The sequence below is a fragment of the Pelophylax lessonae genome (assembly GCF_965119305.1).
Source record: "Pelophylax lessonae genome assembly, chromosome: 6".
NCBI lineage: Eukaryota > Metazoa > Chordata > Amphibia > Anura > Ranidae > Pelophylax > Pelophylax lessonae.
In genome coordinates, this window is record NC_138773.1 from 281,988,728 (window position 1) to 282,001,773 (window position 13,046).

A 13,046-nucleotide genomic window follows, 5' to 3' on the forward strand; every position below is an offset into this window, starting at 1 on the left:
CAGAGAGCCGTTCAGAGCAAAGGGGGAGAACTGAGTGATCAGTGGCATTTGATCGCTCAGTTCTCACTGCAGGAGGTGGCGGGGGACAAATGCAGCATCAGATGCATGCTGCATCCACCTGAGCATTAATGGGTTTTTGTTTAAATCCCAAACTTCTTTTAATTTTGTGCTATGGTTGCCATGGGCAATGCAGCCCACAGCACCACAACAGCTCTGGTGTGAACCAGCCCTTAAGTTAGCCATACATAGATTCTTTGTTCTTTTCTTGCAAAATAAAATCAAACAGGATTTGCCCATCCAATCAAGCAAGGTGGCTGAAGAAACCCTCCCCGCTATGCTATTGTATTCTGACATCAGGACTCCACTCAAGGGAGCGAGCCTACTCAAATACCCCCATAGCAAGAGGCAAAAAAAAAAAAAACACAAGCATTTAGTATTACTTTAAAGTTTATAAAAACCCCAATAAGATTTGTTTCTATCCCTTACGGTCTGTTTAAGTGATAGCATTGAAAATGTTTTTATATCAGTTTGACAAATGTAAAAAAGGAAAAATATATTATATTACAATATTTATCTGTTCATCCAGCCAGAAGTCTTGTGAATTTCCTCTGTGGACAGTTATCATTGTTCCCAGCTACCCCCACTGACTACAAAACACCTCTCCCAATGTTATGGAGGAGACGAGAGTGTAAAAAAATCCGAACACACTCTGTTCTTCGGGTGACAATTCTACTCCTCATAGATAAAGTACGGTGGGCACCCCAAATTAGGAAGTTCCTAGCAGAATCACCAGGTTTAAAAAAAAAAATAAAATAAAAAATCAGCCTTAGATGTAAGGCCTGTTTATACAAAATCTGATTTTACAATCTCTTAAATCTACCATCAACTATGTAGTATAAGGACATGCCTGATTGGATACCAATTGAATATATTGTACAGGCTTGTCCTCATATTACAAAGCTTAGGTATCTGAAAAGAGAAGGTACAATCACAACTGTATAGTGTATGGCCATTATAACCACTTCAGTCCCAGCGCAGTATTAAAGTGGCCATGGGATTAGGGGCTTTTAAAAAACACACTCCTGGCTGCTATATATTATGTGTTTACTACATACTAGAATGTTATTGCCAGTTGCTGCCTGACCACCCTTCATTATTGATTTTCCATTGGACTGATTTATTGTCCTTTTCTATATAGTGGTATTGAAATATGTTTCTAACACACCCCTCTAGCGCCACTGTACACTTTGTACTTTCTGCTATAGCAGCCTGGGCACATGTAAGTTTGCTAAACTGACCGCCATCTGCTTTCAGGTGGAAAACAAGTGGCTATTTAGCCGCCCAATCACTTTCACAACCTCCGAAATATGGCATCACCCCACCATGTATCCTAGGCCTCCCCCACCCATGAGCAGACTTAAGACTGGCATGGTGGGAACCGCCAGTCAGAGGGGAGGGAGAAAAGCGAACGTTCACTGATCCGGTTACTGAATGGAAAGGGAAGTGTAAAAGATCACTTCCAAGTCACTTACTAGCTGGGGAAGAAGCTAATGAATGCAATCTACACTCAATTCGTTGGAGGACAGGTGGGACATCAAGGCTCTTTTATACCCCCAATGTCTCATTAAAGAGAACCCATCACCAAAAAAATTAATCACAATTTCAATGGACTAAAAAGGTTATAAAGTTGTAACAAAAATTCTAGGCCCGTTATCCATGGTTCACACTAAACTGATGACCCACAAGGACTCTAAAGCATCGCCAATGGGAAAATACAAGATACTGAAATTGCTGCAGTTTCGTGGGAACGCACAATTTTGAGGCTTGACATGCTGGGAATTCCTTTACTCGGTGCAAACTCATCTTAATAAAAGAAAACAAAAAAATAACTGATTTTATTCTCTTTCTAGGGTGTCTGCTTTCAGGGAAATAAATATAGTGTTCAGCGGGCATTGGGGGGGGGGGGGGGGAGAGATATTAGGAATCTTCAAGCCTAACATTTTTTATACATGCAAACAAAAACAATTTGAAAATATACTCCGGGACTGAAGTGGTTAACCACTTCCCGCAAACCGATATACCTGTACGTCCGCTTGCAGAAGTGGTTGTACCGGGATGATGCCTGCAGCTATAAATCCGGTACTGTTTTTTTAGAGCCACCGGTCGGCTTCCAGGAGATAAAAGCCAATGCGGCTCAGCAGCCGCTCAGCCATTATACCAGAGAGTTGGAGGGGACGTCCCCCCCCTCCCACAGCACTGCCCAGGTCTCCCCATCTGCCGGCTGGTTGGAGTCCTGAACAAAGCCGGATTCGGCTTTGATCGGGTCTCCAATGTAGTAAAACAGAAGCGACATCACAATGGTTTACTCAGCTGCTAAAGGCGCCGATTTAAAAAAAGCTTTCAGTATTCAAAAATGCCAATTTCGGCATTTTGAATACATTGAAGTGCAGTGGAGGGGTCTGGGGTCTTTTAGACCCCTGATCCCCCCATAAACAGTACCTGTCTCTGCCTTTTACTGTCAAAAGGGATGTTTACTTTGGTTGGGACAGCAATAAAAGTGATTTTTTTTTAAACTGCTAAAAAATAGCTTGTGCATGAAAGAAAACGCATACGCAAGTCGCACCCGCAAATGAAAACGGTGTTCCAACCACACGTGAGGTATCGCTGCGATTGCCAGAGTGAGAGCAATAATTCTAGAAAAAGGCTTCCTCTGTAACTCTAAACTGGTAACCGTTATTTTTAAAGCATCATCTATGGAGATTTTTTAAGTACAGTAGTTTGTCGCCATTCCACGAGTGTATGCAATTTTTAAACCGTTACGTTAGGTATCTATTTACTCGGCATGACTTATTTCACAATATACAAAAATAATTAGACAAACTTTACTATTTAATTTTTTTAAATGCAGTAAAATATATTTTTCCCCAAAAAAGTTGCATTTGAAAGACCACTGCGCAAATATCGCGTGACGAAAAATATTGCAACGACCGTCATTTTATTCTCCAGTGCCTTTGCTAAAAAATATATATATATATATATATATATATATATATATATATATATATATATATATATATATATATATATATATATATATATATATATATATATATATATATATATATATATAATGTTTGGGGGTTCTAAGTAATGTTCTAGCAAACAATACTGGTTTTAACTTGTAAACAACGTGTCAGAAATAGGCCTGGTCCTTAAGTGGTTAAGGAAAGGGAAATACATGAATTTGTTCTTGTATGTAGATTCACTTTTAAGGTGTTCTACAATGAACTATGTAGTACAAAGTTAAAGTGGAACTAAACTCTCTCAATCAACATTGACTGTTTTGAATCCTTATGCTGCTGGCATTAGTAAATGGATAGGAAAGTATATCATAGTTACTTGTTTTAACCACTTGCCAACCATAGGCCATCATATGACATCCTCGGTTTGCAGTGGTTAAGCTGGAATAATGCCTGCAGCTATAGGCATCATCCCAGTAATAAAATTTGCAGCTAGAGGTTTCCTCTAATGCAGAAGCGATTTGAATGGCTGAATAGCGATCACTTCTGCGGGTGGCAGAATGGGGTCTCGCCACCACCATCTTTCTTGGGCTCCGCCATATCTGATCGTGGAGCCTGAAACCGCGCCGACTGATGGCGACGGCTGCACAGCACAGAGAGAAAAGAGGAACCGACATTGTTCCTCCCCCTGTGACCCTGAGAATTTCTTCACCTCCGGTTCTGCCTCTCTATTTACCTGGCTGTTAGCGGCCAGACCAATTTGTGTCTGATCGACTGCAGGCCAGAGGGGAGAGTTGATCTTATAGACCCCAAATCTCTACATAAAGGAGGACCTGTCATATACCATGATGTGAGCTATAAAGTTAATACAAAAAAAAAAAAAAAAAAACACATTAAAGAAGCAGTGTAAAATTACCTTAAGATAAAATAAAAATTAAATTGTAGTTTACAAATTGGGTAGATTAGGTGGGTCCTCGTTTCACACAGTTTATAAATGTAAAGTTGATTATACGGTGCATTGTGACTAGAGCTCCACGATTCTGGATAAAATGAGAATCACAATTTAGCTTACAATAAAGATCACAATTCTTGGTGTAACATCACCTTTTACATTATACAAAAAAAATTGGGCTCTTTACTGTTTTTTTTTTTTTAATTCATTAAAGTGTATTTTATCCCAAAAAGACTTCTGCGCAAATACAGTGTGACATAAAAGATTGTAACGATAGCCATATTATTCTCTTGGGTCTCTGCTATATATATATATATATATATATATATATATATATATATATATATATATAATGTTTGGGGGTTCTAAGTAATTTTCTAGCAAAAAAATACTGATTTTAACTTGTAAGCAATAAGTGTCAGAAAAAAGGCTTAGTCTTTAAGAGGTTAAACTGCCCTCCTTTACAGACTAGAAGTTCATTGCTTTCATTTAAAAGAATGAAATGTTACATTGTAAAACATTGTGTTTATAGTTATGTATCTAGCAGCCCTACCAATGTTGATAAACATTTGCTAGAGGCTCTTTTTTTTTTTTTGACAGCTGTGAGTGAACAGAGAACAGCTCTGCTCTGTAAAGAATAGAGAACATGCCGATGCCGTTTTAAGATCGAGATTGCGATTTTGTAACGGTTAATCATGCAGCTCTAATTGTGATTGTACACTATCTACCTTTAACTATGTAGTGAAATTGTTTTGGTAAATCGAAAAGGGGGAACTGTACAGTATATGAGCACACACTATACAATTTGCACACTCGCCTTTACCCCTACCATCAATTATGTAGCTGCCTGGTTTAATACAAATTGAACGGACTGTTCAGACGAGTCCTATCACAGTTTTGACAATTCTTAAAATGGTAATAAACCCAAATCCAAAAATGTAATGTATTGCAGCTTACCAATCCATAGATCTGGTGGCTGCATTTGTTTTAGGTTTTTCTCTCCTCTTTTCCTTTGGCCAGTAACACACCTCCTGTATTAGAGTGCATCCACTCTGGATGATTAAGCACAGGAGGCACCTTTGGACAGCAGCATTGTCAGTATGGGGGGGGGGGGGGTGTTCAACGTATTAGTCGATTTAATTATGCTAACAAATTGAAGCCAAACTCCAGCTCACACTTTTGGGATAAAGGTTTTAATAACACTGATCATTCTAAGCCCCTCTGTAAGTGGTGTGTCTCAAACCTCTAACCACTACATCTGCAGGATAGCTTGTTCTGTTGAAATAGACTTAAGCCCCGTAAATATTTGGCCGACGACCGATTGGCCGATTGTAGGCTTGTTAGTATGATGCTTCCGACAGCTGACAGCGCATTTTCGGCCGAACAGAATCTGTCGTGCAGGCATTCAAATTTTTGTTGGCCAACACCAGAATGGCCGATTGTTCGCCAGTCAGTACAGATTTCGGCCGACAGACAGCAGATTAGCAAGACTGGGCATGCTCAGAGAAGAAAAAAAGACACGGAAAGTTAACCATCACATGACATCACTTCTGCAGTCGGCTGTTGTTGGCCGTCAAAATTTGTGTGCAGTCTTTTGCAGTTTTCAACAGACACAACAGCCCTGGACAAAAGATGGCCAATCGTTCGGCTGATGATCAGTACTTGTGTACGGGGGCTTTACTGACTGGATCACCAGATGAAAACAAAAAGGAAAGAAAGCCTAAGAAAGAAAACAAATGCAGTCATCACATCTAAGAATTGGGAAGCTGCAATATAATGTATGTTTGCTTTTGGGTTTACCACCGCTTTAGTGACCATACAATTTGACTGTACAATCATCCTAGTCCACATTCCTGTGTGTTCGCCTGCAGCGTGGATCTGGCAGCCAATTCATTTGAATGAAGTAATGCATGTTGCACTGGAATGCACAAAACATATTTCAGGTACTACTTTTAAAAAACACGCCACACCATGAGATCTGGAGGCTGCAAATGCAGTGCAATCAGCGTGTGGGGTGCCGTTAACGTACTGCCACCCGCAGCATATCCTATAGGCAGTGCGCTTTGAGCGATGTGCGGGAATGTGCGCCTTTCCTGCACCGCGTTCTGGTGTGAACTGGCCCTTAGATCTACCAAGACAAAAACATTTTAGTCCAAGGAGCTTCCCGATTTCATACAAACTCAATGGATTGTTCAGATGCGTCCTCATTACATCGTTTTGGTAAATGTTAACGCAGTATTAAACCCAAAAGCAAACATTTATTATGTGGCAGCGTACCAATTCTAAGATGTGATGGCTGCATTCTTTTTTTTTTTACTTTATTTTCACCTACTGACCAAGCCAGTAAAGCTGGATACACACTATGCAATTTTCTTTAGACTTACCAAAACCATATAATAGGAGGTCAAACCTAAACACTTTCAATATGTATGCAATCAGGCAGGCCCTTGCACTACATAGTTGAAGGTAAATCTAAAGGAAATCTACCAACAAAAGTTGGATAGTGTGTATCCAGCTTAACGATCGGCCTTCTTTTTTCCAGGGCTGTCCTGTCGGCTGAAAACTGCAAAAGACTGCACATGAATTTTGTCGGCCAACAACAGCCGACTGCAGAAGTGATGTCATGTGATGGTTAACTTTCCATGTCTTTTTTCTTCTCTGAGCATGCCCAGTCTTGCTAATCGGCTGTTTTTCGGCCGAATTCTGTACTGACTGGCGAACAATCGGCCGTTCTGGTGTTGGCCAACAAAAATTTTAATGCCTGCACACCCGATTCTGTTCGGCCGAAAATGCGCTGTCATACTAACAAGCCTACAATCGGCCGAATATTTACGGCCGACAATCGCTACGTGTGTACGGGGCTTTACCTTCAACTATGTAGTGCAAGGGCCTGCCTGATTGCATACACATTGAAAGTGTTTAGGTTTGACCTCCTATTATATGGTTTTAGTAAGTCTAAAGGAAAAAGTCTTCAGAAAATCTTATAGTGTGTATGACCCATTAGTCTTATTTCTCAACAGTACAAGCTCTCCAGCAGAATATATCAGATTACAGGGATGAGACTAGGGATGCACCGATCCGGCTTTTTTGGAGCCGATACCGATATCTGGCGAGGTGAAATCGCCGATACCGATACGGAACCGATCCGGAGCTACACACAAAGCAAGCGGCTGCTTCAAGTGTATGGCTCCTCCATTCACAGGCGGAGTGCATCTGATATCACTCCGCCTGTGAGCTGGACCTATACAGGAAGTAGCGGCTCCCATCCCATACTACTACTACTGCACCCAGTAAGGGATGGCTGAGCCGTTACTCAGCAAAAAACGGATTGGCCCGTGGGACGGCTGAACTTTACCGATCTCCGATCCAGCTATTTTGTCCGGATTGGGGCCGATTTCCGATCCGAATATCGGATCGGTGCATCCCTAGATGAGACAAACCACCTGCCACAAACAGGGGTGCTTATAATGATCACCTTTCATTTATGTAAATCCTTTATCCCAAAAAGGAACAAAAAAAACTGTTGCTGCCTAAAGCACTAGTTCATGCTTGCTGAAAAAAAAAAAAAAGTTCCCCTGTAGGTCAATGTCCTAATGACTTATGACAGACTAACCTGTAAAGTGGATCCCTCCATTAGGGATTGCTGTCACCACTGACAGGGCTTTTACCTTCACCTGGTTGTCCTTCCGGGTTCACGCACTAGGGCTGTTTAAATGGCTGAGCCGCAATGATGTCATTGTCACATGCTGATAAGCGTGGCACTTTGCTCTGAATGGACGACGCACCCAAGCGTGCCATCCATTCACAGTGCATGCACCAGTGACGTCACCAGCTGCTACAGATGTCAATACCTTCTAAACGGTGCACGTTTAGGACATATTCACAGTACCTACAGGTATATAAGCTCACCTGTAGGTACAGGTAAAAAAAAAATATTTTACTACTAGCGAGTTTGTTTGTATCTAAATCTTCTAGTACATCCAGCACTCCCCTCCCCCCAGACTGGCAATGCTGCTGTCCAAAGGTGTTTCTGTTGCTTCTTCATCCATCAGATCAGGCAGGTCTGCACTACATAGTTGCTAGTAGACCTTAGGGGCCGGTTCACATGCGGTGCGCGAAAGGCTTAATTCTGTGAGCATTTCCCACACTACGTTCAAAACACACTGCCTTTACAATCTGCAGTAGGTGCCGGTACATTAAAGGCAACCCAAACACAGATTGCAAATGCAGTGCGTCTGCAGGCAAAAGATTGCTTCAGAACCCACATAAAGGATTGCCATTTAAAAGGTGCAACGCACCATGTGATTTACATCCCTTCAAAAAAATAAATAAAATGGGCTTTCAGGTTCACATTGCTGGGGATAGCACAGGAATGTGGACGGCATTCCTGTGTAAATTTGGTGTGAACTGGCCTTAAAGAGAAGTACAGTCAAATGATATGGTCCCATTCAAGTGGTATTAGGCCAAAAAGCAAACATTAAATTGAAGCTTATCAATTCTTAAAGTGGAGCCCCACCCAAAAGGCGGAACCTTTGCTGGCCTGCCTCCTCCCCCCTGAGCTTGCAGCCCACTGTGTGTAGTAGGGAAGAAGCTTCACAGCGGGTTTTCCTCAGTGGAGATGGCAGCGGCACCCCATAGCCGATTGAAAAATCGCCTCTGGTGAACACACCGCTAGATTCCTGGACAGGTAAGCATTCTAATATTAAAAGTCAGCAACTACATAGTATTTCTAGACGCTGACTTAATTTTTTTCTGCAGGAGCCTGGAGCTCCTCCAAGATTTGATGGCTGCATTATTTTTCTTTTTTAGGCTTTTTTTCCTTCAAGCTGTCCTGCAGATGTAGCATTTGGACAGGGATCCTCAAACTATGGCCTTCAAGCTGTTGCAGAACTACACGTCCCATGAGGCATTGTAAAAATCTGACATGCAAAGACAAGGCATGATGGGAATTGTAGTTCCTGAACAACTGGAGGGCCATAGTTTGAAGACCCCTGACTTAGAGAGTTGAGACGTTTACCACTGACAGGGCTGCTTACAATGATGAGCGTTACTAAAACCTTTATCCCAAAAGCAACAAAACTGATTACCATAACGGCAAATAAAGTGTGATGTGGAGTTTGGCTTCATTTTGTTAGTGTATTTAACCACTTCAGGACCGCAATACGCATATACAAGTAGCAGCCTTGAAGTGGTTTACTGGGATTATGACTGAAAATAGCAGCCGTAACTACAGTACCATTTTTTTTTACAGCCCGCGGCAGGGTCTCTCAAGAAAGTGTTCCAAGAAGTCATGAGCCACTGCAAAGTAGTGATCAACCGATATTGTTTTTTTACCGCCGATACCGGTATCGGCCAATATTTTCGGACATTACATTTTTTTTTTGTTTAAATGTCTACAGGTACTGTGGTGGGAGGATCTGGGGGTCTTAAAGACCCCAAACCCCTCCTCTGAACTTAAAAGCATTCAAAACGTTTTTGAATTTGGCGCTGCCAGTACCCGGAAGTGATGTCATGACATCACTTCCAGGTACTCGGCGCCGCCAAATTCAAAGAAATGGACGTCGGTCAGACGGCATATTCGATAGGATTCCCGGGTCTCCCAGTGGGACGGGAGACCCAGGCGAGCTGCAGAAGGCGGCGGGAGATGTCCCCTCCCTCTCCTTGTAATGACAGCCGAATGGCATCGGTCATTACAAGACAGCCAACCGTCGGCTATGGATAGCAGTACCGGGGTGATGCCTCTAGCTGCAGGCATCCCTCCGGTACATGCACTTTCCCGAAATATCGGCAAATCAAAAGGCCGATTCCGATATATCAGGGAAAGTGCATATCAGCCCGAGATAAATCTGCTTTGCCGATAATCGGACCATCTCTACTGGAAAGCTTTTAAAAACCCTCTCGGGACTGCTTCTCAGTTTACCTTTTCCGCTGGTTCACCCAAGAAATTATCTGACAGTTCCAGAGACAATCAGGGCCGGTTCACACTCTTGCGAGTGCGGCGATCGCATGTAATTCGGCACGCACTGCTCCTTCATTACATGCGATCGGATGTGCAGTGTGAATTCAGCCATACACTTTGTATGGCTGAAATTCGCACCGCACCCGCAAAAAAGACACACAGGACCCTTTTTTCCAGCCGCATCAGGATCGGATCGCACAGTGGTTCACACTTGTGCGATCCGATCCTGTGCGAACTGTCAGATCGCACTGCGATATGCGATCAAACTGGGGCTGTCGTTAACATTTAATTGACACCCCCTGCGTATCGCATATGGCAGTGTGAACTGCCAGATGTGCGGATGTGGTGCGGGAACAGGCTGCGAATTCGCAGCCTTCCCGCATTGCACAAGTGTGACCCTCTTTGACCGCAGCTATGGCATTGGAGGACCGGATGGGACGTTACTTGTGGTCCAGGTTGGAAGTAAAACTTTTTTTTTTTTAAACCAAAAAAAAAAAAAATAATATATATATATATATACACACACACACACACACACACACACACACACATTTTTGATCTTTTCTTTTAAAGGTTTGACACCAGATCTCTCCATAAAGAGGACCTGTCATCCTTATTTCTATTGCAAGGGATGTTTACATTCCTTTTAGTAGGAAGAAAAATTAAAAAAAAAGATAAGTGACAAATAAGAAAACAAAAAAAAAAAAAAGTGACAAAAAACAAAAAGGAAAGGGTTCGCATATCTCCGTGCTCACGCACAGAAGTGAACGCATACGCAAGTCATGCACGGATATATGAACGGGATTTGTACCACATGTGAGGTATTGCCACAAACATGAGACCAATAATTCTAGCGCTAGACCTCCTCTATAACTCTAAACAGGTAACCTGCAAAAAAGCTTAGAAATCTCCATAGGCGATGCGTTAAGTACTGTCCTTTGCCACCATTCCACGAACATGCGCAATTTCAAAGTGTCTCAAGTTAGATATCCATTTGCTTAACCATTTTTTTTTTTTTTTTTTGTAAAATTAGGGTATATACTGCGTCTTTTATATTTCTAGTTCAATAATGTTTAATTTTTTCCAACAAAATTATGTTTGAAAAACCACTGCGCAAGTGCCGTATGACATTAAAAATTGCAATGATCGCCACTTTTTTCCCTAGCATCTCTGCTAAAGTAGTAAGTTTAGGGGTTATAAATAATTTTCTAGCAAAAAAAAAAATACTGATTTATACTTGTAAACAAAAAGTGCCAGAAAACACCTGGTCTTAGATGTAGTGACAGATTCAACCACTTCAACACTTCTGTTCTGTAGACAGAAAAGGCTGCTGTGCCTCCTGTTCTTATTCCTCCAGAGTGGGGACAATAAAACAGGATGGGGTCAGAGCACTAGGTGAAAACAGGAAACAAAAAAAAAAAAAAAGACAAAATACTAATGCAGCCACCACATCTACTGAATGGTAAACTGCGATATATTACATTCTTGGTTTTGGGTTTAATACCACTCTACAGAGATCGTCCAATCAGATTGTATACATCATTAGATATTGTGTGTGTGTGTATATATATATATATATATATATATATATATATATATATATATATATAAATAATCAGATTGTATATATCCAGCTTTAGACAAACTTTAGTATCCTTGCAGAAGTGCAGTAGTCCATACAGAACACTATATGCACACACAACACAAACAACCTACAAGAAAACACAACAAATCACAAAATAAAAGAAAAACTGACAATAAAGGGATAATTTACTAAAACTGTAGTGTGTGAAATGTGGTGCAGCTCTGCACAGAAACCAATCAGCTTCCAGGATTTATTGTGAAAAAGTTGAATTGAAGAAGCGGATTGGCTGCCATGCACAGCTGCACTCTCCAGTTGTAGTAAATCTCTCTCTTCCTATCAGTCTCTATCCATATCCAGCAGTGAGATTGCTGAGGTTTCCTCCCCAGTGATAGGCGCTCAGGCTGGGTACACTCCAGGCCCTCCATCCCTCCACACACTGACAGGCAGCCATGCCGCTCTCCAGTTGTTATCAAACACGCCGGGCTGAGCTGCGCACACTTCCTATTCACAGCGCGGCTTACGCTCACGCAGACCTCTCCACTCCACGGTGACGTAGGTCTCGCACGCCACAGCATGGCGGCTCCCGCCAACTACGCCGTCCACCTCCCCTGCGTGACGTAGGCCGAGCAGCGCATAGCGCGCCCTACGCAGCCCGACCAGCGTAAGTCGCTTCGTGAATAGCCAATGTCTGACAAAGGGATTACCTACCGATTCCTCCTCCTTCTCCATCCCCGTGGGCATCTGCGGCACGGCCCGGTTAATGGACACGCAGTCATTGAGGTCGGGCATGTCCTTGCCCCGGTAGATGGGCAGCGGCTTGGTAGCATCCAGGGCCCGCGCTCGGAAAGACAGTTTACTCATGGTGGCGGAGGGGGGGGGGCCCAGGAATAAAAAAAAATATAAAAAAAAACCCTTAAAATTGTCGGTCAGCAGGACCCCCCCAATCCGCGGTCTGTGTCCCCCTGCCGGCTCATGGGGCCCCCGGGCGCGCTGAGGGGCGGATAAAGGCGCTCCGGGCGGCGGTTGGTCGTGCCTAGATCCGGCTTTTGTTGGCTCGATCCGCTCCCTGCGCCATGGCAAACATGGCGGACATTACCAAGGCGGCGAGCGATCCCAGCAGCCTCCGCGAGCGGCGGCACAGGGGGAGGGTGCGCGCGCAGCAGGAGGAGGAAGCGGGAGCGCGCAGCTGAGGGGAGTGAGTGTGTGACTGAAAGACGCGGGAGCGTGCGCCCCTTTCCACTACGTCCCGTCTTCCTGTAAACAGGACGGGATAGGTTCTCTTCATCCCGGGAGCGCGCCTCGGATCTCCGTCACAAGATACATTGTATTTACGTTACCGACACACAGTAACCTCTTCACACCCCTCCAATACTTTGACTGACAGCTACCCCTTCATGTAACATTGTAACCACTTTCTATTTATAGCAGAGTTTGATAACTGCTGGGGTTTTTATTTTCCACTATATAAAGGGATGAAGATACAAAAATAAACATAATTCCCTTCACTTTCTATCACAAGTCCTATATTTA

At 42.9% G+C, this 13,046-nt stretch overlaps 1 protein-coding gene across 1 annotated transcript in view; it reads right to left on the bottom strand.

Moving 5' to 3' along the window:
* The window catches only part of EPC2 (enhancer of polycomb homolog 2), a 102,603-nt gene extending 89,945 nt beyond the window's left edge, over window positions 1-12,658 (bottom strand). Inside the window, exon 1 of the mRNA XM_082260339.1 lies at window positions 12,225-12,658. Coding sequence (XP_082116465.1) covers window positions 12,225-12,377 — 153 coding nt within the window. The 5' untranslated portion in view covers window positions 12,378-12,658. The remainder of the gene's footprint in view (window positions 1-12,224) is intronic.
* Window positions 12,659-13,046: the final 388 nt, after the last annotated feature.